This window comes from Metarhizium album, assembly GCF_000804445.1.
Source record: "Metarhizium album ARSEF 1941 chromosome Unknown scaffold_21, whole genome shotgun sequence".
Taxonomy (NCBI): domain Eukaryota; kingdom Fungi; phylum Ascomycota; class Sordariomycetes; order Hypocreales; family Clavicipitaceae; genus Metarhizium; species Metarhizium album.
Genome location: NW_024467595.1, coordinates 217,748 through 239,465, shown reverse-complemented (window position 1 = coordinate 239,465; position 21,718 = coordinate 217,748). Strand labels below are relative to the sequence as shown.

Genomic DNA, 21,718 nt, shown 5'->3' with positions numbered 1-21,718 from the left:
CGTGAATACTGCGCCTCGACACTTCTTGGTAAGAGCACCACGATATCTGCCAGCTTATACACCAGCGTGCCCCGTCGAAATTTCAATCTGGCTTCTTGGGAGGAGCTTAGAACCGGAGCATTTTGAATGGCGAGAAGGACTCATGGCGCTGCTCACCAGGACGCCTACTCCAGGCGTGATATGCCGAGCGACATAAAAACCTCGACAGCTGACATGGATGCATCTGAACGGCCGGCCGGCCGACTGCAATGAGTCTCCCAAGTGCGGCAAGTGCCAACACTGGCTGGGTCGCATGCGACTTCCGGAATCTTTGAAGGACTCTATGTCGTTCGTTGCTGATGACATTTCCCCAGCCTTTTCTGCCGTCTCTCATCAACGCGGATTTCGTCCAACTGACGCGCTAACACTCGCTGCACAGTCATTTCTGCCGCCACCTCTTTGTCTTCGCAGCTACAAAAGCGATCCCCTCCCCGGGTCCGGGGCAAGAGCACCTGGGCAGCGTCCGCATTTGAGCACAGCCTCCAACACTGGCCTTCGCCGCAATGCTCAAATCCGTGGCCCTGTCTGCAGGCCTGATCGCAGGCGCCAACGCCTTTTGGCGTATGGAATGTCCTGGTTATATCGGCCGTGCAAGATTGGACCCCATCGTCAGCCCGAACAAAACCTCTGCTCACGCCCACACTATTCATGGATCTAATGGTACGTCGTTTTCTTAGCTTTGACCTGGTCTATTCATCCGTTTGCTCGGCCGTGGTGCTTTTCACCGTCTGGGACGCCACACGGGACTATCCGCTCAGGTGCACACCTTTTCGCCAGCAGGTGGCTTGCCGAGTTGGGTGGAACGAGATTGCTCCATAAAAGCGACAAAGCCCTCGAACAGTCGAGTTGCGGGTGTACCAGCTCTCTGCGGAGCACCGCGATGAATGAGACATGAATACTTACGGGAGTGATAGGCTTCTCGGAATTTGCCGACACCAACGAACTGCTTGCCGGCGATTGTACCTCCTGTCGTGTTAGTCAGGACATGTCCGCCTACTGGACGCCCGCTCTCTACTTCAAAGATGCCAAAACGGGTAAATTGGAGATAGTTCCCCAAATCGGCGGCATGCTTGCGTAAGTCACCATGATGGGCCACTCGCAAACACGTCCTGACTCTTCCGACTAGGTACTATTTCCTCAATGGGGACAACATCAAGGCCTTTCCCGCTGGATTTCAAATGGTATCTGGGGACAACGCCAGAAGAACTTATACGCTGGGAGGCCCAGAGCAGCCGGACCCCCCCAAGTCGCAATGGGCTGCACTTGGCCAGACGGGCCAGAAGGATCTGGAACAACGTGCGATTGGCTACAACTGTCTCGACTACAACAAGGCGGCCGAACCGACGTTGGCTCGACACTTTCTTCCCGGAAAGGACTTTTTGAATAAAAATTGTGTCAATGGCCTCCGATTCGAGATCGCTTTTCAGTCTTGCTGGGATGGCAAAAACCTTGACAGCCCAGACCATAAGAGCCATGTGGCTTACCCTGACCTGGTCATCGAGGGTAACTGCCCAAAGGGGTATCCCGTACGATTGCCTACCCTAATGTATGAGACGATCTGGCACACCTATTCTTTCAGGGACCGTGATGGAATATTTGTGCTCTCCAATGGCGACACTACGGGTAAGTCTTTTTCATGCCTTATTAACAACGGATGCGTTCGTATACTCATTTGGCTAGGATTCGGCTACCATGCCGATTTCATGACAGGTTGGCAACCCGACGTGCTCCAAAAGGCTATCGATCAATGCAGAAACCCCTCCGGCCGTATTGATGACTGCCCGGTCTTCCACGTCGTCGACGAGGGCCTGGCCAAATCATGCAGAGCGAAGAGGTCGGCCCTTAAAGAGTTGTCTAGTGAGGATGTGCTTGGGCCCATGGCCGACTTACCCGGAGGCATCAAGGTTGGTGTTGGTAGTGACGACCAAGGCAATGAGCCTGCTGCCATTCCTAGCTCGGCCGCCATCTCCAGTTCCACCAACAGTCCGGTTAAACAGCAGCCGCCGCCGCCGCCGCCACCACCTCCGCCACCCCCCCCTTCGACCCCTTCGCCGCCACCGCCCCCTTCGACTCCTCCGCCCCCGTCGCCGCCGCCGCCGCCGCCGCCACCGCCGAATGCCGCCGCTTCTCTCGGTCTAGCTTTTATTGAAAACGCCGGCCCTCCCGTGCCTGAATCCACGACCACATCTACAACGCCCCCCCCGGCTCCGCCGGCGACACTGTCTGCCCAGCCCAGCTACAGAACTGAATGGACCACCAGTGGGAATGTGGTAATCGAACTTCTCGTGGCGGAGATCACGACTACGATGCTCGTCCCCTCGACCACTTGCACAACTACAGGGGCTCATGATCATCGACGTCGACACTTGCACCGTGGACACGTGCATGCATGAGCGGTTTTGATAAAGCGTAGAATAGCAAGGTTGAAGCGGTAAGAACAACGTTGCTGATTCGGGTTGTATGCTTTTCTATTCTCTTCTTGCTGTGGGGGCCCGGGGGAGGGGTGGGGAGAGGGCATTCGTGCCATCTGGACGGGTTCCAGAAATGTCGGCTCACATTCGTGTTGTATGATGACATATTTGGCTTGATTCGGTTTCTTTCAGTAGAGCAGAGATGCTTCACAATTTCTTCTCAGTCAGTATAGGGTTAAATGCAACGAGCGAAATTTAATTTTGCCATGTGCAAAACACAATACTGTCCGCTCTTGCACCAAGTGCAGCCAAGTCAAGACGGCCAGCGCCAAGCAAAGCAGGACGTGGCGGGCCGACCATGTGACAAGACGCAGACGCAAGGAATTTTTCGTTTGGTTTATTTGTGAATGCAATTGCAAAGTGTTTCGGTAGTCGGAGAAGGAGATTAGTGGAGCTCTCCCTTTACCACTGGCAAAGTAACGGCCTGCGAGAAGACGAATGGTGTTTGTTGCCGACAACTGGAATGGAGTCACACTGGCAACGCATTCCAGGAAGCCGTCGGAGCGGGACAAGGCCCAGCACCACGGGGGAGCTTGGCCAATGTTTATGCCAGCGGCAACAAAATGCCAGAATCTTGCTCGACCTAGATGGTGTGCCAGTTTTCTTCCCCGGCCATACTAACAAACAACCCAGCAGATCCTACGACTGGAGTGTCCCAGGCGTCGATTTCGCCAGTCAACCGGCCGGCGACGAATCCTCATCCTCCAAGTCGGCTGAGGGGAGAAGACGAAAATAAACGGCAAGAAGGACAAGGACGCAGGACAAGCCGCGATGGGAGGTTCGGCTCTTTCAAGAAGGGACGGCGACGCGGGGGCGCTGAGCCTGGGCGGGCTGCTCGCCATCGCGCTCTGCGGCGGCGTCGTGGTGTTCACGTCCGTCGGGCTCCTGATGGCGTGGAGGGTCAAGAGGCGCCAGAAGAGGGCGCGGGACAGGATGTACACCCTGGCGGACGAGTACTCCAAGACTCGGCTGACGAAGAGGCCGGTTGTCATGAGCGAGTCGGCGGTCAGCGGGCTGCCGAGCCGCTTGTCGTCGCGGTTCTCGCTGACGCTGCCGCCGATCATGCCGCTGCCGCCGATGCTGTCGTACGGCAACCTCGGTGTGTTCCGGTCGGGCAGCAGACGGCGCGGGGAGGAGAAGGACGCCAAGGGCGGCTGGTTCGGCAGGGACGGCTGGATCCGACAGGCTCAGGCTCCTGCGGTGCCGGCTCTGCGGGCCGCGGAGGAGGGGGGCGACGACGACGGGATATACGACCTCGGCGGGCGGCAGGACCAGCAGAGGCCGTCGTACGAGGAGTATCGCAAGCAGCCGATGGAGAAGGACTACGGAGGGGGGTACCGGTTCCAGAGCCCGAGTCACGGTCACGGCCACGGTGACGCGGCGCGCCGTGCCGAGCAGGAGCAGCAGCGCGCCCGCAGCCAGCAGCCAGGGCTGTGCGTGCAGAAGAAGAGGACGGGGGCGGCTCTGCAGACGAGCCAGACGACGCCGAATCTCTGTCCGCAGGCGCGGGCGCGGGCGCAGGACGACGCTGCCGCCGCGAGGGGCCGCCCGTCCGGGCCGCGCCCGCCGGCTCGGGCACATGTGCGGCCGTCCATGACCGTGACGGACGTGGGATTGAGAGACATCCTGCGCTCGACGGACCAGCGGCTGCGCGAGGGCCCCAGCCGGTCTCCCACCAAGGACAAGACGCCGCGGCCGTCGCCGACCAGGTCTCCGTCTCGTTGTCGTCCGGGGTCAAACGCGGGCCGGGCGACGGGGCGGCACGACCCGGGGACGCCGAGCCCCAGCAAGCACAGGCCCGGTGGTACCGTGGCCGTGGCCGCCTTGTCGACGCAGGCGTCGATGGCGTCGATTGGCAGCGCGGCCAACAGCCTCATTGCCGAAGCCACGCACCAACTCGAGGTTCCAGACGGCGTGCCCAGCCCCAGCCGTCTCGGAGGGCGGCGCCAACGGGATCCGGAGCCCCAGGGCCACCCGCCTCTCCCGCCGAGCCTGCCGGGCATCGAGACGACGCAGCACACGCCGAATCACAGCCCCCAGAGGAGTCCGCAGAGAAGCGCGCAGCGCAGTCCGCAGCCAAGCCCGCCAAAGAGACGGTCCGTGGACAGTGACCAGTCGAGCTCGCTGTCCACGCTCTACAGCGTCGGCGAGCCCGAGAACGAGGAGCAAGAGATCCAGCGCCAGTACTTCCTCCAGCAGCAGAGGTTCCGACGGGAAGAGCTGGAGGCGTTGGCCGCCGGGCGCGATCCCTTTGTCGACAACGGCGACGGCGACGGCAACGGCCGCGCCCGCAGTCGTCCCGCCAGGCAGACCCTCGAGCAGCCCGCCGGTCCTCGGCCGCTGAGGCGCATCAAGACCATGAGCCCGAGCGTCCGCGATGCCCGGGCGGACGCGTCGCCCGTTTCCCAGCCCCTGCGCCCGCTCTCCCTCAACTCCAAGGGCGGGCCGGGCCGCGGCATCGACCTCCAAGTCGTGCCGCCGCGGCCGCTGATGCTACGCGCCTCCGACGCGGCGAGGCCGAGGACGCCGCAGCCGCAGCCGCAACCACGCACCGCATCAGACGCCAGCTTCGCGTCCGACTCGGTCAACAGCGACGACTCGGGGGCCACGGCGCTGCCGGCCTGCGAAACTCCAAGGCCGGAATGGGTTGCCGCCGCGGGCCGCCGCGGGTCCCCGCCCACGCCCGCTCCCGGCCCGCTCACCCCGGGGAGGCAGGGGGACGGGGAGCGCGACGGCGGCAGAAACGCCGACTTCTCGTCCTCCCCCTTCAGCGAGCACGAGATCCTGTCCATGCTCCTCGCGAGCGGCGGCGCCAAGCGCGCGCTGCCCCTGCCGCCGTCGTCCGCAGTCACCTGCCCGGACGGCAGCGTCCTCGCGACGGGCCTCTCGCCCCGCCCGTCCGTCAAGAGCCCCGGGGGCTCGTCGCCGCACCGGAGAAGGTCGTCCGGGTCGTGCTCCATCTCGCTGTGCTCCTCGGCCGCAGACGCCGCCGCGTGCGGCTCGCCCCCCGGCCGCCGGGTCGTCGCCGGCCACCGCTCCAGCAGGGACGGCCCCCCGGCGCTGGGCACGACTATCGCGCAGCTCCGCCGCATGAACAGCCTCGTTAGCTCCTACAGCGCCGCGTCGGTCGCGTCCACCGTCGCGGTCGGCGACGCCGACTCGCCCACCCTGCCGTGCATCTTTACGTCGCTGTCGTCGCCGCTGCGGCAGCGGCAGCGGCAGCAGCAGCAGCAGCCGCCTTGCCCCCGGCCCGAGGACAGCGGCAGCAGGTACTACCTCAACGTGGGCGCGGGCACTCTGCCGAAACACCGGTCCCTGGGGGTGGGCAGCAGCCCCGGCAGGACGGGGGCAGGGACGGGGACGGCGTCCCGAAACGCGGTCCCGCACCACAGAAAGGGACGCAGCGAGGACGTCCTGCCCATGCCCAAGCTCGGCCTCGGTCTCGGCCTCGGTCCCAGTCCCGCCGGCGAGCAAGAGGGCAAAGAGAACCAGCGCGTCGACGGCCTCGACGCATCAGGAGACCAGGCTCGTCCTTCTCCTCGTCCCTCTCTTCCCCCCCCTTGCTCGCCATCTTCACCGACGACGTATTCCGCACAGGTCTTCAGGCTGCGCCAGGGCCCTGTGGGGGACTTGCTGGCGCGCGAGATGCGCCCTGCCAAGCGGGACAGCGTCGACAGCTTGGGATTGTACGACGAGGACGGGTTCCTGCTGCCGTCGCCGGAGAGGGACGCGAGGGCGTTGCGCGCGAGGGCGTTGCGCGTGTAGCGTGTGGAGTTTGGCGTGTGGTATAGGGTGTCTATTGATTGCATCCGTGTGTTTGGACGAGTTTCGGGGCGGCTGTTATCCTCGCCGTTTTGCCCGTTTTACATGGCGCGTCTGCGTCTCATTTTTTTGGGCTCCTTGTGTGTTTGTGGCACGGCACCGCGCGCACACCTTTTCATTTACTCCATCTATTTTGCGGCCAATGTACAATAGCAAATACCGTGCCTGTAGCCAAGTCCGTCCTTCTTCTCTTGTGTTACCTTTAATAGCCCAACTGTTGAACCATGTCTGGCGAGTTGATAAAGGCGCATCTCTGCCGCAGCTTCTGCTGCGCCAGGGCGGGCAGGGCCTCATGCCCGTCAATGCTCGTGAGGCCCTCGTGCGGACCGCCCACCACAAAGACTTTGACTTGGCCGTCTTGCGTAAAGGCGGGCCTGAAGCCTTGGAGGGTGTGATGCCGCTCGAGGCTGGGCTTGCCGGTGCTGGCATACGTGGACCACGAGCGGGAGCCCCGGCGCTTGAGGTGGTAGTCGGACCGGCTGGGGCAGAAGTCGTAGTCGCCCGTGTCGTAGTGCGAGAGGTTGCCGAAGATGTAGGCAAACTCGGAGGTGTGGATGACGCCCATGCCGGGCCGGTGTACGACCTGGCTCAGGAAGGGGTCGAGGATGGTCTGGTTCCAGTGGTACAGGTAGACCGTGTTGCCGGCGGCGGCGATTTGCTCCGCGTACCCGAGCGGCTGGCACGTCATGACGATGTCTCTGAATATCCTGGCCGAGCGGTAGAACTCGCTCGAAGCGTTGGAGGCTGGGTCGGCGGGGAATTCAGACGCGGGATACAAGCCCATGAGCTTGCCGATGTTGTCCGCTGACACGCCGGGGACGTAGGCCCGGAGGAAGTTGTGCGTGTCCTGGTCCGTGGTGATGCTTGCGTCGGTGAAGAAGGTGACGTCGTCTTCGCACCAGCCCATCATGGTGGTCACGTTGGAGAAGCGGCGCTCCCTGATGAGCTGCGAGGGCGCGGCGGGCAAGAAGTCGCCGTCGACGGAGGGCAGCCAGATGTCGCCGATGTTGTGCGCCGTGTCCGACTGGTACGTCGCCAGGGAGGCGTCGAGCACCTTGGCCGTGTCGAAGCTGCGGAGGCACTGGATGGTTTCGCTGGAATCGAGGGGCGCCTTGTTGCAGCCGACGTGGTCGACGAGGGCTTGCATGGCGTTGGTGGTGAAGTTGCCCGTGATGCCGGGCTCGAGGGCCTGGCTCTCAGCAATGGCTTGGTGGAACGGCGCCGGCTTGGAGCCGCCGTAGGCCATGATGTGCATGCCAACGGAGAGGCCTGGCCATGTTCTTGTTAACGCTTGGTCTCCCTCGTGCCACGGCGGCGCTGGGGGATGGATGGACGTGCGTACCGCCAGAGGACTGGCCAAAGATGGTGACGCGGTTGGGATCGCCGCCAAACTGCGCAATGTTGTCCCGAACCCATTCGAGCGCGAGGCGTTGATCTTTCAAGCCGGCATTCTCGGATCCTTCCTCTTTAAGGGCACCGGACCGTGCGAATCCAAAGACTGCCGACGGTTAGCTGCCGTCTTTGCTTTCTCCCATTTCCAGTGCTTTCGTCTTCGCTGCGTTTCCCAAAGAAAGGGGAGGAGGGAGAGGGGACGCAGACGAAGAACGAGGTACTCTACTCACAGCCGAAGCGGTAGTTCATGGCCACATGAATCACGGGCAAGCCGTTCCTCACGCTCTCGAGGATCATGCCGTCCGGTCGGATGGTAATCTCCTCGTTGCTGCCGGCCCAGAAGCTCCCGCCGTGGATGTACACCAGCACGGGCAACTTTTTGCCCTCGACATGCTTGCCCATGGGCCGCGCAATGTTCAGGTTCAAACAATCCTCGGATACCTTGGTGATGTTGGTCAACGATATCGGGGGCACCCAGGGGCCTAGGGCCTGCGGACATGCCGGGCCATAGGCAGTGGCGTTGATGATGCTCCCGCGTGGCGACATGTACGGACGCGGCGGTCGAAACCGGTTCTCGCCGCCCGTGTCCTGGCCGTAGGGGATATTGAGAAAGACCTCGATGCCGTTGCGGTTGAGACCGTGGTATGTGACGTCGTTGCTGGCGTCGTGGACCACGGGATTGCTGTAGAGAGCCGACCAGGCGGCGAGCACGAGAGGCTTCATGATGCGGCGTCTAGATGGCAAGTCACGATTGAAGAAGAATGTACCGAGTAGGGAGTAGGCTGGAGGCTTCTGGATCTAGGGGGGACGCAGGCATAGACGAAGCTCTATCATGGACTGTCTTGAGTCTTGACTGCAACGAGGTGCGCTTTTGTATCCGGGTTGGAACTTTAGGAGGAAGGAGGTATGGAGTACCAAGTGCCGACGACCCCTGTCTGTCGGTGAATGCTCCGTACAAGTGACTAGCATGACTCGGTACGACCTAAAGTGCTCAAGGTAGGTGGTACCCAAAGCTACTCAAGTAACTTACCTACTTACTCAAGTAAGTAAGTACGCATCTGCACGATAGGCGACGTTACTGCACGCATCACAATGGTCAGCTGGCGATCGACTTTGACGCGGACCGGGAACCTTGGCCTGATTTAGCAGATGGAAACAGGTATGAATCAATTGACATGACTAAAATTTACCTGGCTAAAAATCCTTAGCGTGGAGCTCTCCCCCCCCCGGGCTGGCGCCGGAAACTTGAAAGTAGAGCACCCCTCAGGTCAGCTGCTAGGGAGACGAGGACTCAGCCAAGATAGCCAAGTAGGTTACATATTTCGCTCGCCTTCGTCTGTGGCCATGCATGGCAGCATGTGACGAAACTGGAACCCCAAGAGCAAGCGGTGAAGCAATACACTTGGATACATCTATTCAACCCTTGGCCGTTTGCTCTCGGCATCGTCGCCGTTGACTCCCCGGTCGTCCACCTCGTCTCTGGGTCTTGTTCTGCCTGCGCCATCACCCAGCGCCCCTGCCTCACCGTCTCCATTGTTGCCTCCAATCCAGCTCCCGTCCTCGTCGAAATACTCGTCAACGTTTTCCGCCGTAATCCAACCCCCACTGCCCGGCATCGGCGGCGGCAATCCTCCGTCGGCCGTGCCACGCAAAACCCCTGTGAATCCCTCGACAGCCTCGTGCTCCACGCTGCCCTCAAATACTATGCCATCGTAGTCGTTATCCTCGTCGCCGTCGCCGTCGCCGCTGATCGGATCCGGGTGCAGGTTTGAGCAGTTGGCTATAGCGTCGTACAGCTGCTGCGCGGCGCGGGGCGACTCGCTTGACGACGGCAAAATCGTGAGCTCAACCGTGTTGAAGTCGTCGTCGTCAGCGCCGCCGTCCGAGAACTCCAGCTGCATCCACAGGGCGGCGGTGCTGGGGCCCTGACTCGCGCTGACCTGCTTGACTGCGTGGATGGAGATGGAGGGGTAGGGAATTGACACGCCCGACTCTGTCTTTTCGCTGAAAAGCGTAACCTTTCTACGCCTTGTTAGCTCACATGGCCGCTGAGGGTCGTCGAGCAAAGTCGTGCGGAATGAGGACCAAGAGAGGGAGAGAGAGAGAGAGAGGAGACTCACTCTGAGTTTACGAATACATCAACCGTCTGCTCAACCAGCTCCTCGGCATCGCCGTTTGGGCGCGCCACGGCATTCCCAGCCGCGGGTGAATCTGCAGGAAAGATGGCTAGTATGCCGCACTGCGACTTGGGGATGGATGCGACAGCTGCCTTCAGGTGGAAGTGCAGCACTGGCTTGCCGTCGCTGAAGGATTCAGGCGTTTGGGACTGATACTCGGATAGGGGGACGTAGTCGTCCACCGAGGGGGGTGATCGTATCGTCGTGGCGAGCATGCTCAGGGCTGTCGAGGGAGACGGCCATGGGGATTTGAAAATTGCAGCCGTGTCTGCAGAATCGTCGTGGCGGAAGTTTGAACCCAGACGACAACTCGTATCTTTATCTTATCGGAAGTGGAGACGCGACGATTAGACGATTCTCCGCACCCGAAATCGAGGGGATCGCAGCAGCCTCTCTCAAGAGTCAAGACGGGCTTTTGGGAACATGACCGTCTGCCGGCACCGGTTCTCTCGCTGTTCGCACACACACGCTCTCTCTCTCTCTCACGCACAAAGACACAACAACAACGACGCGCAGGGCATCTTTGCCGGTCCAATCGCCCTCTAGTCCCTGCTCTCGCAGCAGGTTCAACAGAACACGCCCAACACAAGTCATCATGCACAACAATCGTATGCGCCGCCACCCCCTTTGCCCCAACACCCTGCCACTCTGCTCGGCTAACATAAAGTATACAAGGCCCTCACCCCCTGCTGGAGCAGGTCCCCCTCACAGTATCTCCTTTCGTGTCTCTCCCAACAGCCACCACCCTCTCATACAACTACAAGACAATGCCGTCCAACATACCTCCCTCGGCAATGGGCATCGCCACGGCATCTGAAGATCCATCCCAGCAGCCGAAATCGCGCTTTGTCGTCTCGGCCTCTGGCCACGCCGCTCACCCCGATGACATTGTTGACTCGTGCAAAGCGCTGCTGGAGCACGTTACCAAAGTCCAGGAGAGCGCAGAGCGGGAACTTGACGAATTCGAAGAGCGCATCAAGCAGCGCGACCTAGCCGAGAAGAGAAGAGTAGCCCCCGGTTGGTTGGATAGCGAGTCGCGGCTATTGCAGCCAGAGAGAAAGTCGGCACAGCCTGGGCCGAGCGCGGGAGGCACAGCCCAACATCAACAACATCAACAACAACAACAACCACCGCACCAACCGCCAACAGCGGAAAACGCCGCGCAGCTGGCGATTGATGCGGGTGCAGAACTGGACAGGGCTTTTGGCGGCATGGCTCTGAAGGGAAACGATTAATTTCGCGTGTTTCCGGCCTTTATTTTTTTCTTTTGGTCCCATTTGAACGCTTGTGAGCACGAGCTGCATTACATGACGTTGTATCATAAAGATGTCATACGATTTGAACGACATTTTGACTTTCGAGTACATATTTGCGTCGTATTCTTAGCAACATGCCCCGTGTCTGAATCTTATACGCACAATCAGAACATTTTAGCGGCCGCCAGAAATACCACTCCAGCTACGATATGAGCGCAAAGCATCTTTTGCGATGCCTAAGGTACCGGGACGTACGGACGGCAGAGGTAGGTACCGCTGGCCTAGAAGCCGAGTAACGGCTGGGATCGATGGACTGGCCAGGAACGCTGGTTTGTCGAGCAGCTCCGGTGGCGGCAGCAGAAGTTCCGGGAGCAGCCGTCGCCGATGCAGCCTGGGATGCATCGGACGAGCCGTCACCCTCAACAGGCCTGGGAGCGGCGTCCAGGTCGCACTTGTTGGCGGCGGCGACTTTTTCACCGTACCACTGCCAAATATTGTACTCGAGGGCTCGTCCAAGGCAGTCGTCAAGCCGATGACGAGAGCTGAAGCAGCGAAGAGCATCTTGTGGGACGTGATGCTCAGACGCGAAAAGATTTGTCCTCTCCAAGAATCGCTGCCGAGGCCCAACGTGAACTTGCCGACGCCGGAGGGTGCAACGTGTGGGCTGACCTGACCAATAGGAGTGCAGGCTGCATCTGATCAAACACCCATCTTTATCTGATCATCTGATAAATCGTCACCGCTGGGCCTGTGACAGACACACATTTGCGGGCGGGGATATTTGGAGGCATGACGGTCGTGGTAGATGACGCCACGAGTGCGTGTTCAGGATGCGTAGTATTTTGCTTGCCCGCCAAGCCGTCCGTGATCACGCCTGATGGATGATGTCGTCAAGGTTCCGGTGATGGGGTCGTCCTCGCCCCGGACTTGATCAAGCCAACCCACTGAAAGCTTAGCCAGTCAACCAGAGAGCTGCAAAATTAAATGCTGCCTTCCTGGTCGCTGGCAAACAAGACTTGGCCATCCGCGCATCCGCGTCAGTACGTGTTTGGACTGTCATCCCGGTTGACCGCAGATGGATGAAAGTGGAGACCGTAGCAAGACAATGTCCAAGTTTCGGAGCCCATACGCACCAATCACAGATATGCCAAGTTGACATGATATTGCCGTTGAAGCCGGGGAGGGACCCAGCTTGTCTTGGACGCATATCCAAAGGCACTATTCGCGGTCAGAAAGTGACTCCGGAAGCCTTAAGAGCTCGAGATGCGCAGCAAGTATTCGCAATTGTAATTAGCACCTCATCATCTCAACTTGAGGGACGACCAGGAACGGCGGTGTGACTGTGCAGCTGAAAAGCAAGACAGCCAGCTGCTCAGTTGAGACATGTCACGAAGATTGAAACGATCAGCGATAGAGTCCGTGATAATAGTCTGGAAAGGCTTGATTGCTTTGGGGCGCGAAATGGGGGTTGCATGTGTGGGAATTTGACAACAAAGCTGATCCGCCCCCTTTTTTTGTGCGATCGGCAGAGGCTGGTGAAATCCCGGGACTTGATTTTGATTACCTCACAAAGGCAAGTGCAGCGCAAGTCGTGTCTCGGTGAGTTGCAACATCACTTACTCCGTACAAGCCCGAATCATGTTTGCTACTGTACTAAGATGTAGTCATGAGACACGCGGGCTAGACATACATAGACAACCAATTCATGTTGGTGCCCTGCGCAAAGGTCCAACCGAGTCTGTCATGTCAGGCGTCACCTCCGCGAGGTATATATGTCATGTATCGCGACTAGTTTTCGCAAAATTTGCATCCAAGCTACTCAACTTGATTCTTGATCCACTGCTCCGTCATGAGGACAGTTCGTTCTCTTCTACTATTCCCGGCATGGCTGGCGGCGGGAGCACGAGTTGCTCGCCCGATACAACTCCGTCAGGCTCCAGCCTGCGACGTCACAGCTTGCTTTACTGATCTTACCGCCCTGGCTTCGAGCGGCACCTCACCACAGGCTATTAACGATTGTGTGGATGCCCTTTTTACTCAGGATACCGCCGCTTGTCAAAATGATGTCATTACCGGCGCCATCTCCATCCCTGCCAGCTGTGTAGGTTGCTCACCGGGCAATGTGGCTCGAGTTGCGTGCTGATCAGACTGGGTCCTCTAGAGCGGCTGCATTCCTTCGTCTTCGAGCGCCCCTTAGGATGGATCTTTCTTGTGTTGTTGCAGTCGCATGGACTTCTCTACTAGAGTGTTAGCTGTTACTGCGGCTTATGCTGATACAAGGCATCTTATCGAGATGACATGTGCAAATCTTATTTCCTTTGCACGTCGGAAGTGACTGCACGGCCCCGCTGCAGACATCCTAGATACAATAGACGAGAAATTTTGTGCAAGCTGCCCTTAAAAAGTATCTGCATGTGTTCGTTGAGCGGCAGTCCTCCGTCGCGGCCTGGGACCCGAGGTGACGCGTGCGGATGCGGCGTGGTGCTTGTCTGGGTTTCGAGTCGGCGTTATATCCCAACCGCTCTCGCTTCAAGTACGTCGTCGAAACGCCTAGGTCCGGTGTGTATTATAGGTTCTGCGCCCGTTGGCAATTGTTCAACAATGACACATGGCAAGAAAGGCACTACGACTACGAACAGTGAAAACTCCATTTCCCAAGACACTAGGAGACTATATAACCAAGATTATTCGGTATGAGTGGAGCTCGGCATCCGCTATTACTATACCATCCAAGGACATCTCGAGATGACGTTGGACGAGGCCGTTCATGCGGGTCGGGCCAAACCTCGCGTCCCGAGTGCGCGCCATCTGCAGGTTTTGAATGCCAAGATTGAGCAGGCCACTCACGCGAATTGCCGGCGGGATCCGAATGACGTGTGACACCTTTGTACAGGACAAAGGAGTCCCGTGCGACGTCGAAACTGCTCGCGAGGGGCGTACCATAATTGTGAGCTAACTGGTGACATGGCAAAAGGGGCACCACGCACGTCACTAGGCTGGAGATTGGTTGACATGGCCCTGCTCTGGGTAAATTCGCAGGTGTCATCAAAGTTATCTCCGGGATCTCGAGCCAATTCAAACATGCTGGCCAATACAGGTAGCTCCATAGGTACTTGAGTAGGTTTTTGATCTCGCTACGCCACTAGGTAGCTAGCTACCCATCTAGGTACTTAAGTAGGTAACGAAACCTACTTAGCTAACCTAGTAGGGTCTTTTTCCCTGCAGTAGACATGTACATGGTGCAGGAGTACCAGTTGCATAGCATAAGGAGCGCCATCTATTGTATTGAAATAGACAGGTGAATACACACTGTCAAGGATACACATATGCCCCCAATAAAGAGGAAAACCATCGGGGACTAGCAGACGTGAACTGGGCGCATGGGCTGAAAGGTGAGGCGAATAATGCTGAATCGACAGGCTGTGACAAGGGCCGTGATAATAGGGCTCGTAAGCAATAGCTCAGTTCAACCATGACAACAAGCACCGGTCTTATAGGTCTGGGTTCTCCACAATGCCTCGACGACGGGGGGCTTTCTGTCGATACAGTGAGCCTTGTGCCCTGGCAGAGTGGAAAAGGCGTGCCGACTTTAATACTCTTTGTGCACGGCATATTGGTTGGGGGGGGGACACACATTAGCACGGACAACTCGGGGGATGCAATTCCTGTGCGTATCATAAATTGAACATGGGTTATTCAAACCGCGCCGTGCATCAATTTTCCGTTATTGAGACGCGGTGGGCCTCCGGAGGTACTTTACCGGTCAGCCATATTATTGCATGGGAATTGCTACACGGGCATGACACTTTGGCTACACGGGCATGACTCTTACACGGGCATGACTTTTACCACTTCTGATTGGTCGCATTGTCTCTGTTAACGACGCTGGATTCTGCCACCTCAGCCGCAAGTACCTGGGCCATTTTAACCTTGCTTCTGTGTAAATTACTTCATTTCGGCTAAGCTACTACGCAGCAACCCAGTGGTCGCGCAGTCGGGGCGACCCCCTCGAGCTTGCTTTCTTCATTTTCGTAGCTTTTAATAAACCATAATACGGCACCCTATGCTGTAGAGATAGCGACCAATTCTTTCACTACAATCTTGTTCTCTTCTCAAGACGTCAATGTCTTTGCCTCGCACACCTCCTCGCAGGTCGCGGAGCCCTAGTCCCAGTGATCAATCACAAAGAGGAAAGCGACACAAATCCAGTCGGCGACGCAGATCTAGTCCTTCCACAGTTGAAGACCGACCACAATCCGCGAGTAGCTCTGCTACGAGTATCGGTCAGTTCTACGGCCTCGGGGACGAAAATGCACTCGATAACCTGTTCGCCTCTTTCCCGCAAACACTTTCAAGTCTCCCACACCCCCATGGTTCACAGGGCCGCCATGAGCCTGCATGGGGCCTTCGATCTGACTATGAGATATATCTTCAAAATGACTTCTTCCGTGGAAAAAGATGGAGCCAGCGAGTCAGAGCGCTTATACCAGGCCCAGAATTTGATCCATTCGCCTCTGAACCTCCCGAATCACCCCCATCCGCCCAGCATCTCCCAACAAGGACAAGAGCCGAGTTCGAGTCCGCAATGCGCATAGTACGAGAGGTTACCGGCGAAGGTCGAAGGCTAACTGTAGACCTTGCTCGATCATACGAACGTGTACAAGCTTGGCGAGAGAGATGGGGATGGTCACCATTAAGTTTCGAAGCATATGACTCTCCTCCACCGTACTCTCCACCTCGTAGGTCACCCACACAACCTCCTCGAATATCACCGACGCCCGAAAATATTAGTTCCTCGCCTATGCGACAGTCTCTATCTCCCGCCCCGGAGCCAATTCCGAACCCAATAATCCCTGGCGACCCAGCGCCCTCGGCCGAAGTTCTTTTTAAAACAACCAACGCATTTGCAAAGGAGAACGGATTTGGTATTATTCGGCGGAATAAATATTCCTATAAGGGACGGTTGATTAGGTACTCCATTCAATGCGACCGGTTTGGACAATCTCGGGCCTCGGGGGGTTCTGGTCTTCGAACCCGAAGGTCTCGGAAGTGTGATTGCAAATGGATGATAATTGCTGAAGCCCTAGAGGAAGGCAAGTGGCTTCTTCGACAACATAGAGACCCGAAACATCACCAGCATAACCATGAACGGAGTATTACGCCATCTGCGCATGTTTCCCACCGCCGCCTTACTACACCAGTTAAAGCAACCATCGAGTCAGCAAGCCGTCGCGCGGGTATTCGAGCCAGTGATGTAGCTGCTATGGTTGAGGAGCAATTCCCCGATACAACACTCCTGCGGAAGGATATCTATAATGCCCGTTCGTTCATTAACCGAGAGAAGCTAAATGGCTATACACCTACTGCGGCATTGATCAAACTCTTTGATGAGAAGAAGATCCCATACATCGCGAAATGGGCCGATGATGATCCAGATAGACTGCTTGGTCTTGTCTGGACCTTTCCGTACTGTCTACAGATGTGGAAGCGCTTCCCCGAGGTTATTAGCTTTGATAACACATATAACACTAATCGCTTCAAGCTTCCTTTATTCCAGGCTACTGGCCAAACCTGTCTTGGAACTGTGTTCAATGCTGCATTTGGCTTAATAGATAACGAGAGGAGGGAGGGGTTCCAATTCCTTGCAGAGAGTGTTCGCAAGCTCATTACAAAACACTCACTCAGGGAACCAGATGTCATCATCACAGACTTCGACAAGGCTATGAAAGCTGCCGTTAATGATCAGTTTCCAAATGCACAGCAACAGCTTTGTATTCATCATATCCTTTCAAACGTTTTGCTTAAATCGAAGACTAGGTGGACGGGCCAACGTGAGGACAGTACTACTAGCCCTAGCGCTAGTGACAGTGAAGACATTCCCTCACAGGCGGATGGCGGGTTGAGCACTACAGATAAGCATCTGATCGAAGATCGGTCGAGTAGTGATAAGATTCCTCATACTTACCAAGGCGTTGTTTTAATGTGGAAAAAGGTTCTCTATGCCGAGACTGAGGAAGCGTTTGAGCAGGCATGGAGAGATCTTTGTAAAGAGTTCGACGACCAACGAGCGATCTTACAATACCTCTACTCGACTTATATGCCTGTTAGTGCTCAATGGGCACGTTGCTTTATCCGTCGTTATCGTAACTTCGGAATCCGAGTTACGTCCGGCACAGAAGCAAGCAACAATAATATCAAAAGCTATCTATTAAATGGCATGAGCCACCTCTACCGACTCGTCGAGGCAATGCAGGATATGATACATGACCAAGAACGTGCCTTTAAGGATGCCTGTGGACAGGATGATGTCCTGACTGCTCCACAATACCTAGGTTCGATGGGAAACTATCTTGGTGAACTACGAACAACCATGTCATCGAAAGGACTTGGGTTAATCAACAAGCAATACTGTATTGCTCGCAAATTTCTGCCGACGGGGAAGAATCCCTTCCCCGACTCTATTGGACTTTGCGACGACGACTGTACGGTCTCTATTGAGCTGGGAATCCCATGCTATCATAAAGTCTACGCAAAGCTAGATTCTGACACACGTTTCACTAAATGGGAGGTCCACCCACGCTGGCGACTACGGGAATCGGCATCTCAAGATCCATACCGACGAATTCTTGACCCGAAAGTTGCCACTGCACTACGTGGAAGGCCAAAGAATACAGCGCAGGTTATCCCAGAAAGCCTAGCTATTACATCAAGTAGCCGATCTGATAATCAACCAAGTGGGCGACGAGGTCGACCGCCAGGAAGTCTCAATAAGCCAACTCTTGCTAGGAGAGTGCATAAAGCTACTCGAGAAACCATCACACAAACTGGTGGCCAAATTGGCATCTCAGCCCAGCAAGGGCCAGGTAGACCTTCTAAAGTCCTAAATGCTGGGAATACGACAGGCGTGCGGTACAGTGGACGGAGGACGCAACGAAACATTCGCAGGACAAGGAGTCAATGGGAACTGGCTAAGAGTGATGACGAAGATCCAGATTGTATCGTTGTGAGGCAATAAATTAAGTAGACCACATCACGTCTTTTGCCAGTATTTGACAGTTACTGGCTAACAGTACAAGGACGGTAGTTTAATCCGAAATGCAGGCTTGCAAGATAGCAGAAGACCAATCGCGCCCACAACGATAAGTGACTGCAATTCATGGTGATGTAGGAGCTTGTTAGTGAAGTTGGCTACACCGCCTTTCCGAGGAAGTATCTGTGGGGCCAAGAAAGTATGCGACCAATCAGAAGTGGTAAAAGTCATGCCCGTGTAAGAGTCATGCCCGTGTAGCCAAAGTGTCATGCCCGTGTAGCAATTCCCTTGAATTAATATCAGCAGCCCCTGTATACAGCTCTGTACGATAAAATTGAGGTTCTACACTATGTAGTGTTGATGAGCCTTTGCTCGGTTTGTCCTGTTCAGAAGCTTCGCGACCCACATCGACCGAACAGCCTGGTTCTGTCGCGACTCGTATGTCTAACGCTTGCCTCTTGACTTATAAAAGGCTGACATGCATAGATCTCGGTAGCCTAATTAAGACAAAACAAACAGCATAGCCTTAGTTGCTTTGTCAGAGTCCGCTGTGGTAAGGGGGAAAGTGGAGTGAGTTGTATGATTTAACAAATTAAGGGACATGATTCCAGGGCGAACTTGGAAAACTCAAAGAAATAAGCATTAATTGTGCTGTCAGATTTCCACAACTAATTGCAGTCACTTCAGCTAGGTCGGATAGTCAAGTACACTTTAGGGCTTGTACTGCCTATAGTATGTACCGAAGTATTCTGTACTTTATATACTATATAAGCGTGCAATATATGTAGTTCTCATGGTGCCCTGGTTAGCTACCTTGGTTGCAAGGAGCGTTGGTTCGACGTGAAGCGAAATGATACTGCTACCCGGCGGCTTGCTCCTGACCCATAACCCACCGCCTCTCTTGGTTTGTGACTTTTTATGAATATGCTGATTTGGATTTCTAATGGGTCTTCTTCCCCCGCTGTTGCCGACAGCCGATGCTCTGTCTGGCCTTGTCTAGCGATGGAACAGCCGTGTCAGCACACGATGAGTTACCAGCGTACAGCGGCGCGCTCTTGACAGGGCTCACAACAGCCTCGACCGTCCAGTCTGCGGGTGCCATGCCGGCGGACAAGGGGTCGCGATGCGGTCGCCTACTGACCAGCACTTTATATCCGGCCGGCAAGTCCCATCGCACCTACGTGAAGCCGGCGCCTGCTGTGTGGCCGCGCTGTCGGGACACCCTTACTGGGGAACAATGCCCTTGACACAGCTCTTGGCTCTCGCAATCGAAGACGACGACAGAAGCAAACGTATTTGGAATAGCATGCGCAAGAGCAGAACAGTTTGTCATTGTCTACTATCGTCTGTCACCTGCCGAGCGGACCAGGTGCTCTCCTCGCCATCTAGATGGTTTGCAAACCCGCACAGAATAGACAAATCCCACGGCGGAAATAAGCCCGTCTTTTGGAACTTTGCCATCGCCCCAGAAAGGAGGTACAGGAAACCGCCGGCCGAGCTGAAACTCTTGGGAGAGAAGTCCACACAACGACCACGGCTTCCGCCGGGACCCATCTGCAAGCGACGGAAGCTTACAATGACGTCTAGCGTCATCTTCTTCAACTGTCGAGGGCGGCCTGGAGGTCTTCCTGGGCCTGCTCAAATTCAAAGATCCATTTGGTACGTCGATCAAGCTGAGAGTCGGTCAGCATTCGCGTAGCAATCCAACCACCAGCCGTCGGCTGATGGCTTCATGTCGGTGGACCTACGGTGTCTTCTCTGCTCTGCCTCATCCCGTCGACTTCTTTCTCGATCCTTTTGATGTTCCCGGCGACATCTTCTCCTTTGGCGATTTTCTGGCTGATTTCGTTCAGACTGTCGATTCTTTCCTGCCAGCCCTCGCCCTACAAGCAACCAGTCGGCGTTAGTAAACCATGAAAACGTATCGCCCACAGGCTGGGTAGAGGCATACTTTGTTCTGCTGTCTGTCGTCCTTGGTCTTTTGGAACTCTTGGATGAGCTCATTGAATTTTTGGACCTCTTCGTTCAACTTGTTGGCGTCTCGCCTGCCGAGCGATGAGTCTCCGAGCGGGCTGGCGGCAACCACGCCCACAAGCGTAGCGACAAGAGGATAAGAGAACTTCATTTTGGGAAGAATGGGCCAAGTTTTGAATGGGTTCCTGAGAGTGACAGAGAGTAGCAGACACTGCAGAGCAGTTGTGTTGAGTAGCTTGTCGAGTTTTGGAAAGGGGCCGGGACTAGGCTGCCTTTTATGCCTCGCCGAGCTCTTCACAAAGACTCGACAGTTCGCGTCGAGACTTGGGCAGGCCCCCGGCCCCCAGGTCCAGCAAGACGTCGGCCAACATCTCGACGGTGTGCTCGTCGCGGGTTGCCGTGGTAGTTTTGCCCGACTGTTCCCGGCGCACACGCAAAACAAGGTTCATGCTGGAACACGAGCGCGTCACGATGTTGTTTCGCCTCCCTCGTGGCCCCGGCTCGTTGTTTCCGGGTTTCTCGGCCAGAGTTTCTTGTGCCGGTCGATGCACGACCTGTCGGGCCAGCCAAACTTTGCCCTCAACGTGCGCGTCGATCGGCTCACCTTGCGCACCTGACACAAAGCTTAACCTTGCCTCGGACCGACCAATCCAGTGGGAAAGCCGCGTCGTTTCCAGAAGGAGCTCTGACGCCTGACCGCGCCTCGAATTCCGGTCGCTACTTGCTATTACTTGAGACCATTAGCCGGCTTGATGAGAGCTAACGGCATTGAATGCGAGTTTCGCTGCTCAACAGTCGAGCAACTGCCGCTGGCTTTGCTGGGAAAGTGAGACAAAAGACGTGCTGAAATGGAATAATTCCAAAGAAGCTCATTGTGCAGCGCTGCGCAGCGTTGTGGTCTTGTCAAATGGGCTCTAGGTATCGCGAGGTTGCAGTTGGTGGTGTTGTTGGGCGCTGGGCAGCAGCAACCGCGCGGCTATTGTGTCGCTGAGGAGAATCACACTTGTACTTGCGGCTTGCTGCAGGACAATTCGGCGGCAGTTTTTCCTGGTTGGGACTAGCTTTGCTGTGATGCGTGTGGCGGCTGGCCGAAACCTCTAATAGGTTGCATTGAATCATACGTCATTACGTCATCCTGCCAAGAACGCTGCAAAAGCATCCGTGCTACGGAGTACCTGATTGGCCTTCGTCCTCAGGAGCGGGCGCCAATACTAGATGTTGGAAGGAGAGCTGGTGTCCTCGGTTACTTCCTCCCCGAGTCAAGCTCACCGCTTCGCCGACGCGGAGCCGAGCGTCCGGGCCACGCGCTTGGAACCTCCAAGTTGTAAGTTGTAACGGATTAATAGTCTCCAACGAGCAAGCAACGTGCTCTCGGCTACTCCACGAGTCGGGACGTGCGAGCCCAAGGGCGCGGCTGTTGGGAATCGGCGGAATGCCTCGTGTGCTAGACCATCTAGGCCTCCTTGTCGCACGGGCTTCAAGATGGGTTCTCAGGATCAGTCAGGTGCTCAGACCCGGCTGTAGCGAGGGCTGGTGACGGAGATGAGGGAGTTTCAC

The 21,718-nt window shown here is 56.6% G+C and overlaps 7 protein-coding genes across 7 annotated transcripts; 4 read left to right on the top strand and 3 right to left on the bottom strand.

The window, feature by feature from the left end:
- Positions 1-542: 542 nt before the first annotated feature.
- MAM_06497 (uncharacterized protein) lies at positions 543-2,432 on the top strand (the record flags this gene model as incomplete). The annotated part of the gene is made up of 4 exons (XM_040825295.1): positions 543-699; positions 954-1,113; positions 1,166-1,662; positions 1,720-2,432. The coding sequence occupies 4 exons, from the start codon at positions 543-545 to the stop codon at positions 2,430-2,432; spliced, it is 1,527 nt and encodes a 508-aa protein (XP_040676722.1).
- An 849-nt stretch (positions 2,433-3,281) lies between these two features.
- MAM_06496 (uncharacterized protein) lies at positions 3,282-6,275 on the top strand (the record flags this gene model as incomplete). The annotated part of the gene is made up of 1 exon (XM_040825294.1): positions 3,282-6,275. The coding sequence occupies one exon, from the start codon at positions 3,282-3,284 to the stop codon at positions 6,273-6,275; it is 2,994 nt and encodes a 997-aa protein (XP_040676721.1).
- Positions 6,276-6,534: 259 nt separating this feature from the next.
- Positions 6,535-8,447, bottom strand: MAM_06495 (Carboxylesterase, type B; the record flags this gene model as incomplete). Its single annotated transcript, XM_040825293.1, has 3 exons — positions 6,535-7,601; positions 7,675-7,830; positions 7,955-8,447. The coding sequence occupies 3 exons, from the start codon at positions 8,445-8,447 to the stop codon at positions 6,535-6,537; spliced, it is 1,716 nt and encodes a 571-aa protein (XP_040676720.1).
- A 689-nt stretch (positions 8,448-9,136) lies between these two features.
- On the bottom strand, positions 9,137-10,116 carry MAM_06494 (FPD1, benzoylformate decarboxylase; the record flags this gene model as incomplete). Its single annotated transcript, XM_040825292.1, has 2 exons — positions 9,137-9,746; positions 9,845-10,116. 2 exons carry the CDS (start codon positions 10,114-10,116, stop codon positions 9,137-9,139), a joined length of 882 nt encoding a protein of 293 aa, XP_040676719.1.
- Positions 10,117-10,496: 380 nt separating this feature from the next.
- Positions 10,497-11,136, top strand: MAM_06493 (uncharacterized protein; the record flags this gene model as incomplete). The annotated part of the gene is made up of 2 exons (XM_040825291.1): positions 10,497-10,509; positions 10,577-11,136. The coding sequence occupies 2 exons, from the start codon at positions 10,497-10,499 to the stop codon at positions 11,134-11,136; spliced, it is 573 nt and encodes a 190-aa protein (XP_040676718.1).
- Positions 11,137-16,420: 5,284 nt separating this feature from the next.
- Positions 16,421-18,041, top strand: MAM_06492 (uncharacterized protein; the record flags this gene model as incomplete). Its single annotated transcript, XM_040825290.1, has 2 exons — positions 16,421-17,639; positions 17,872-18,041. 2 exons carry the CDS (start codon positions 16,421-16,423, stop codon positions 18,039-18,041), a joined length of 1,389 nt encoding a protein of 462 aa, XP_040676717.1.
- Positions 18,042-19,785: 1,744 nt separating this feature from the next.
- MAM_06491 (uncharacterized protein) lies at positions 19,786-20,312 on the bottom strand (the record flags this gene model as incomplete). Its single annotated transcript, XM_040825289.1, has 3 exons — positions 19,786-19,860; positions 19,936-20,070; positions 20,139-20,312. 3 exons carry the CDS (start codon positions 20,310-20,312, stop codon positions 19,786-19,788), a joined length of 384 nt encoding a protein of 127 aa, XP_040676716.1.
- Between the last annotated feature and the right edge of the window lie 1,406 nt (positions 20,313-21,718).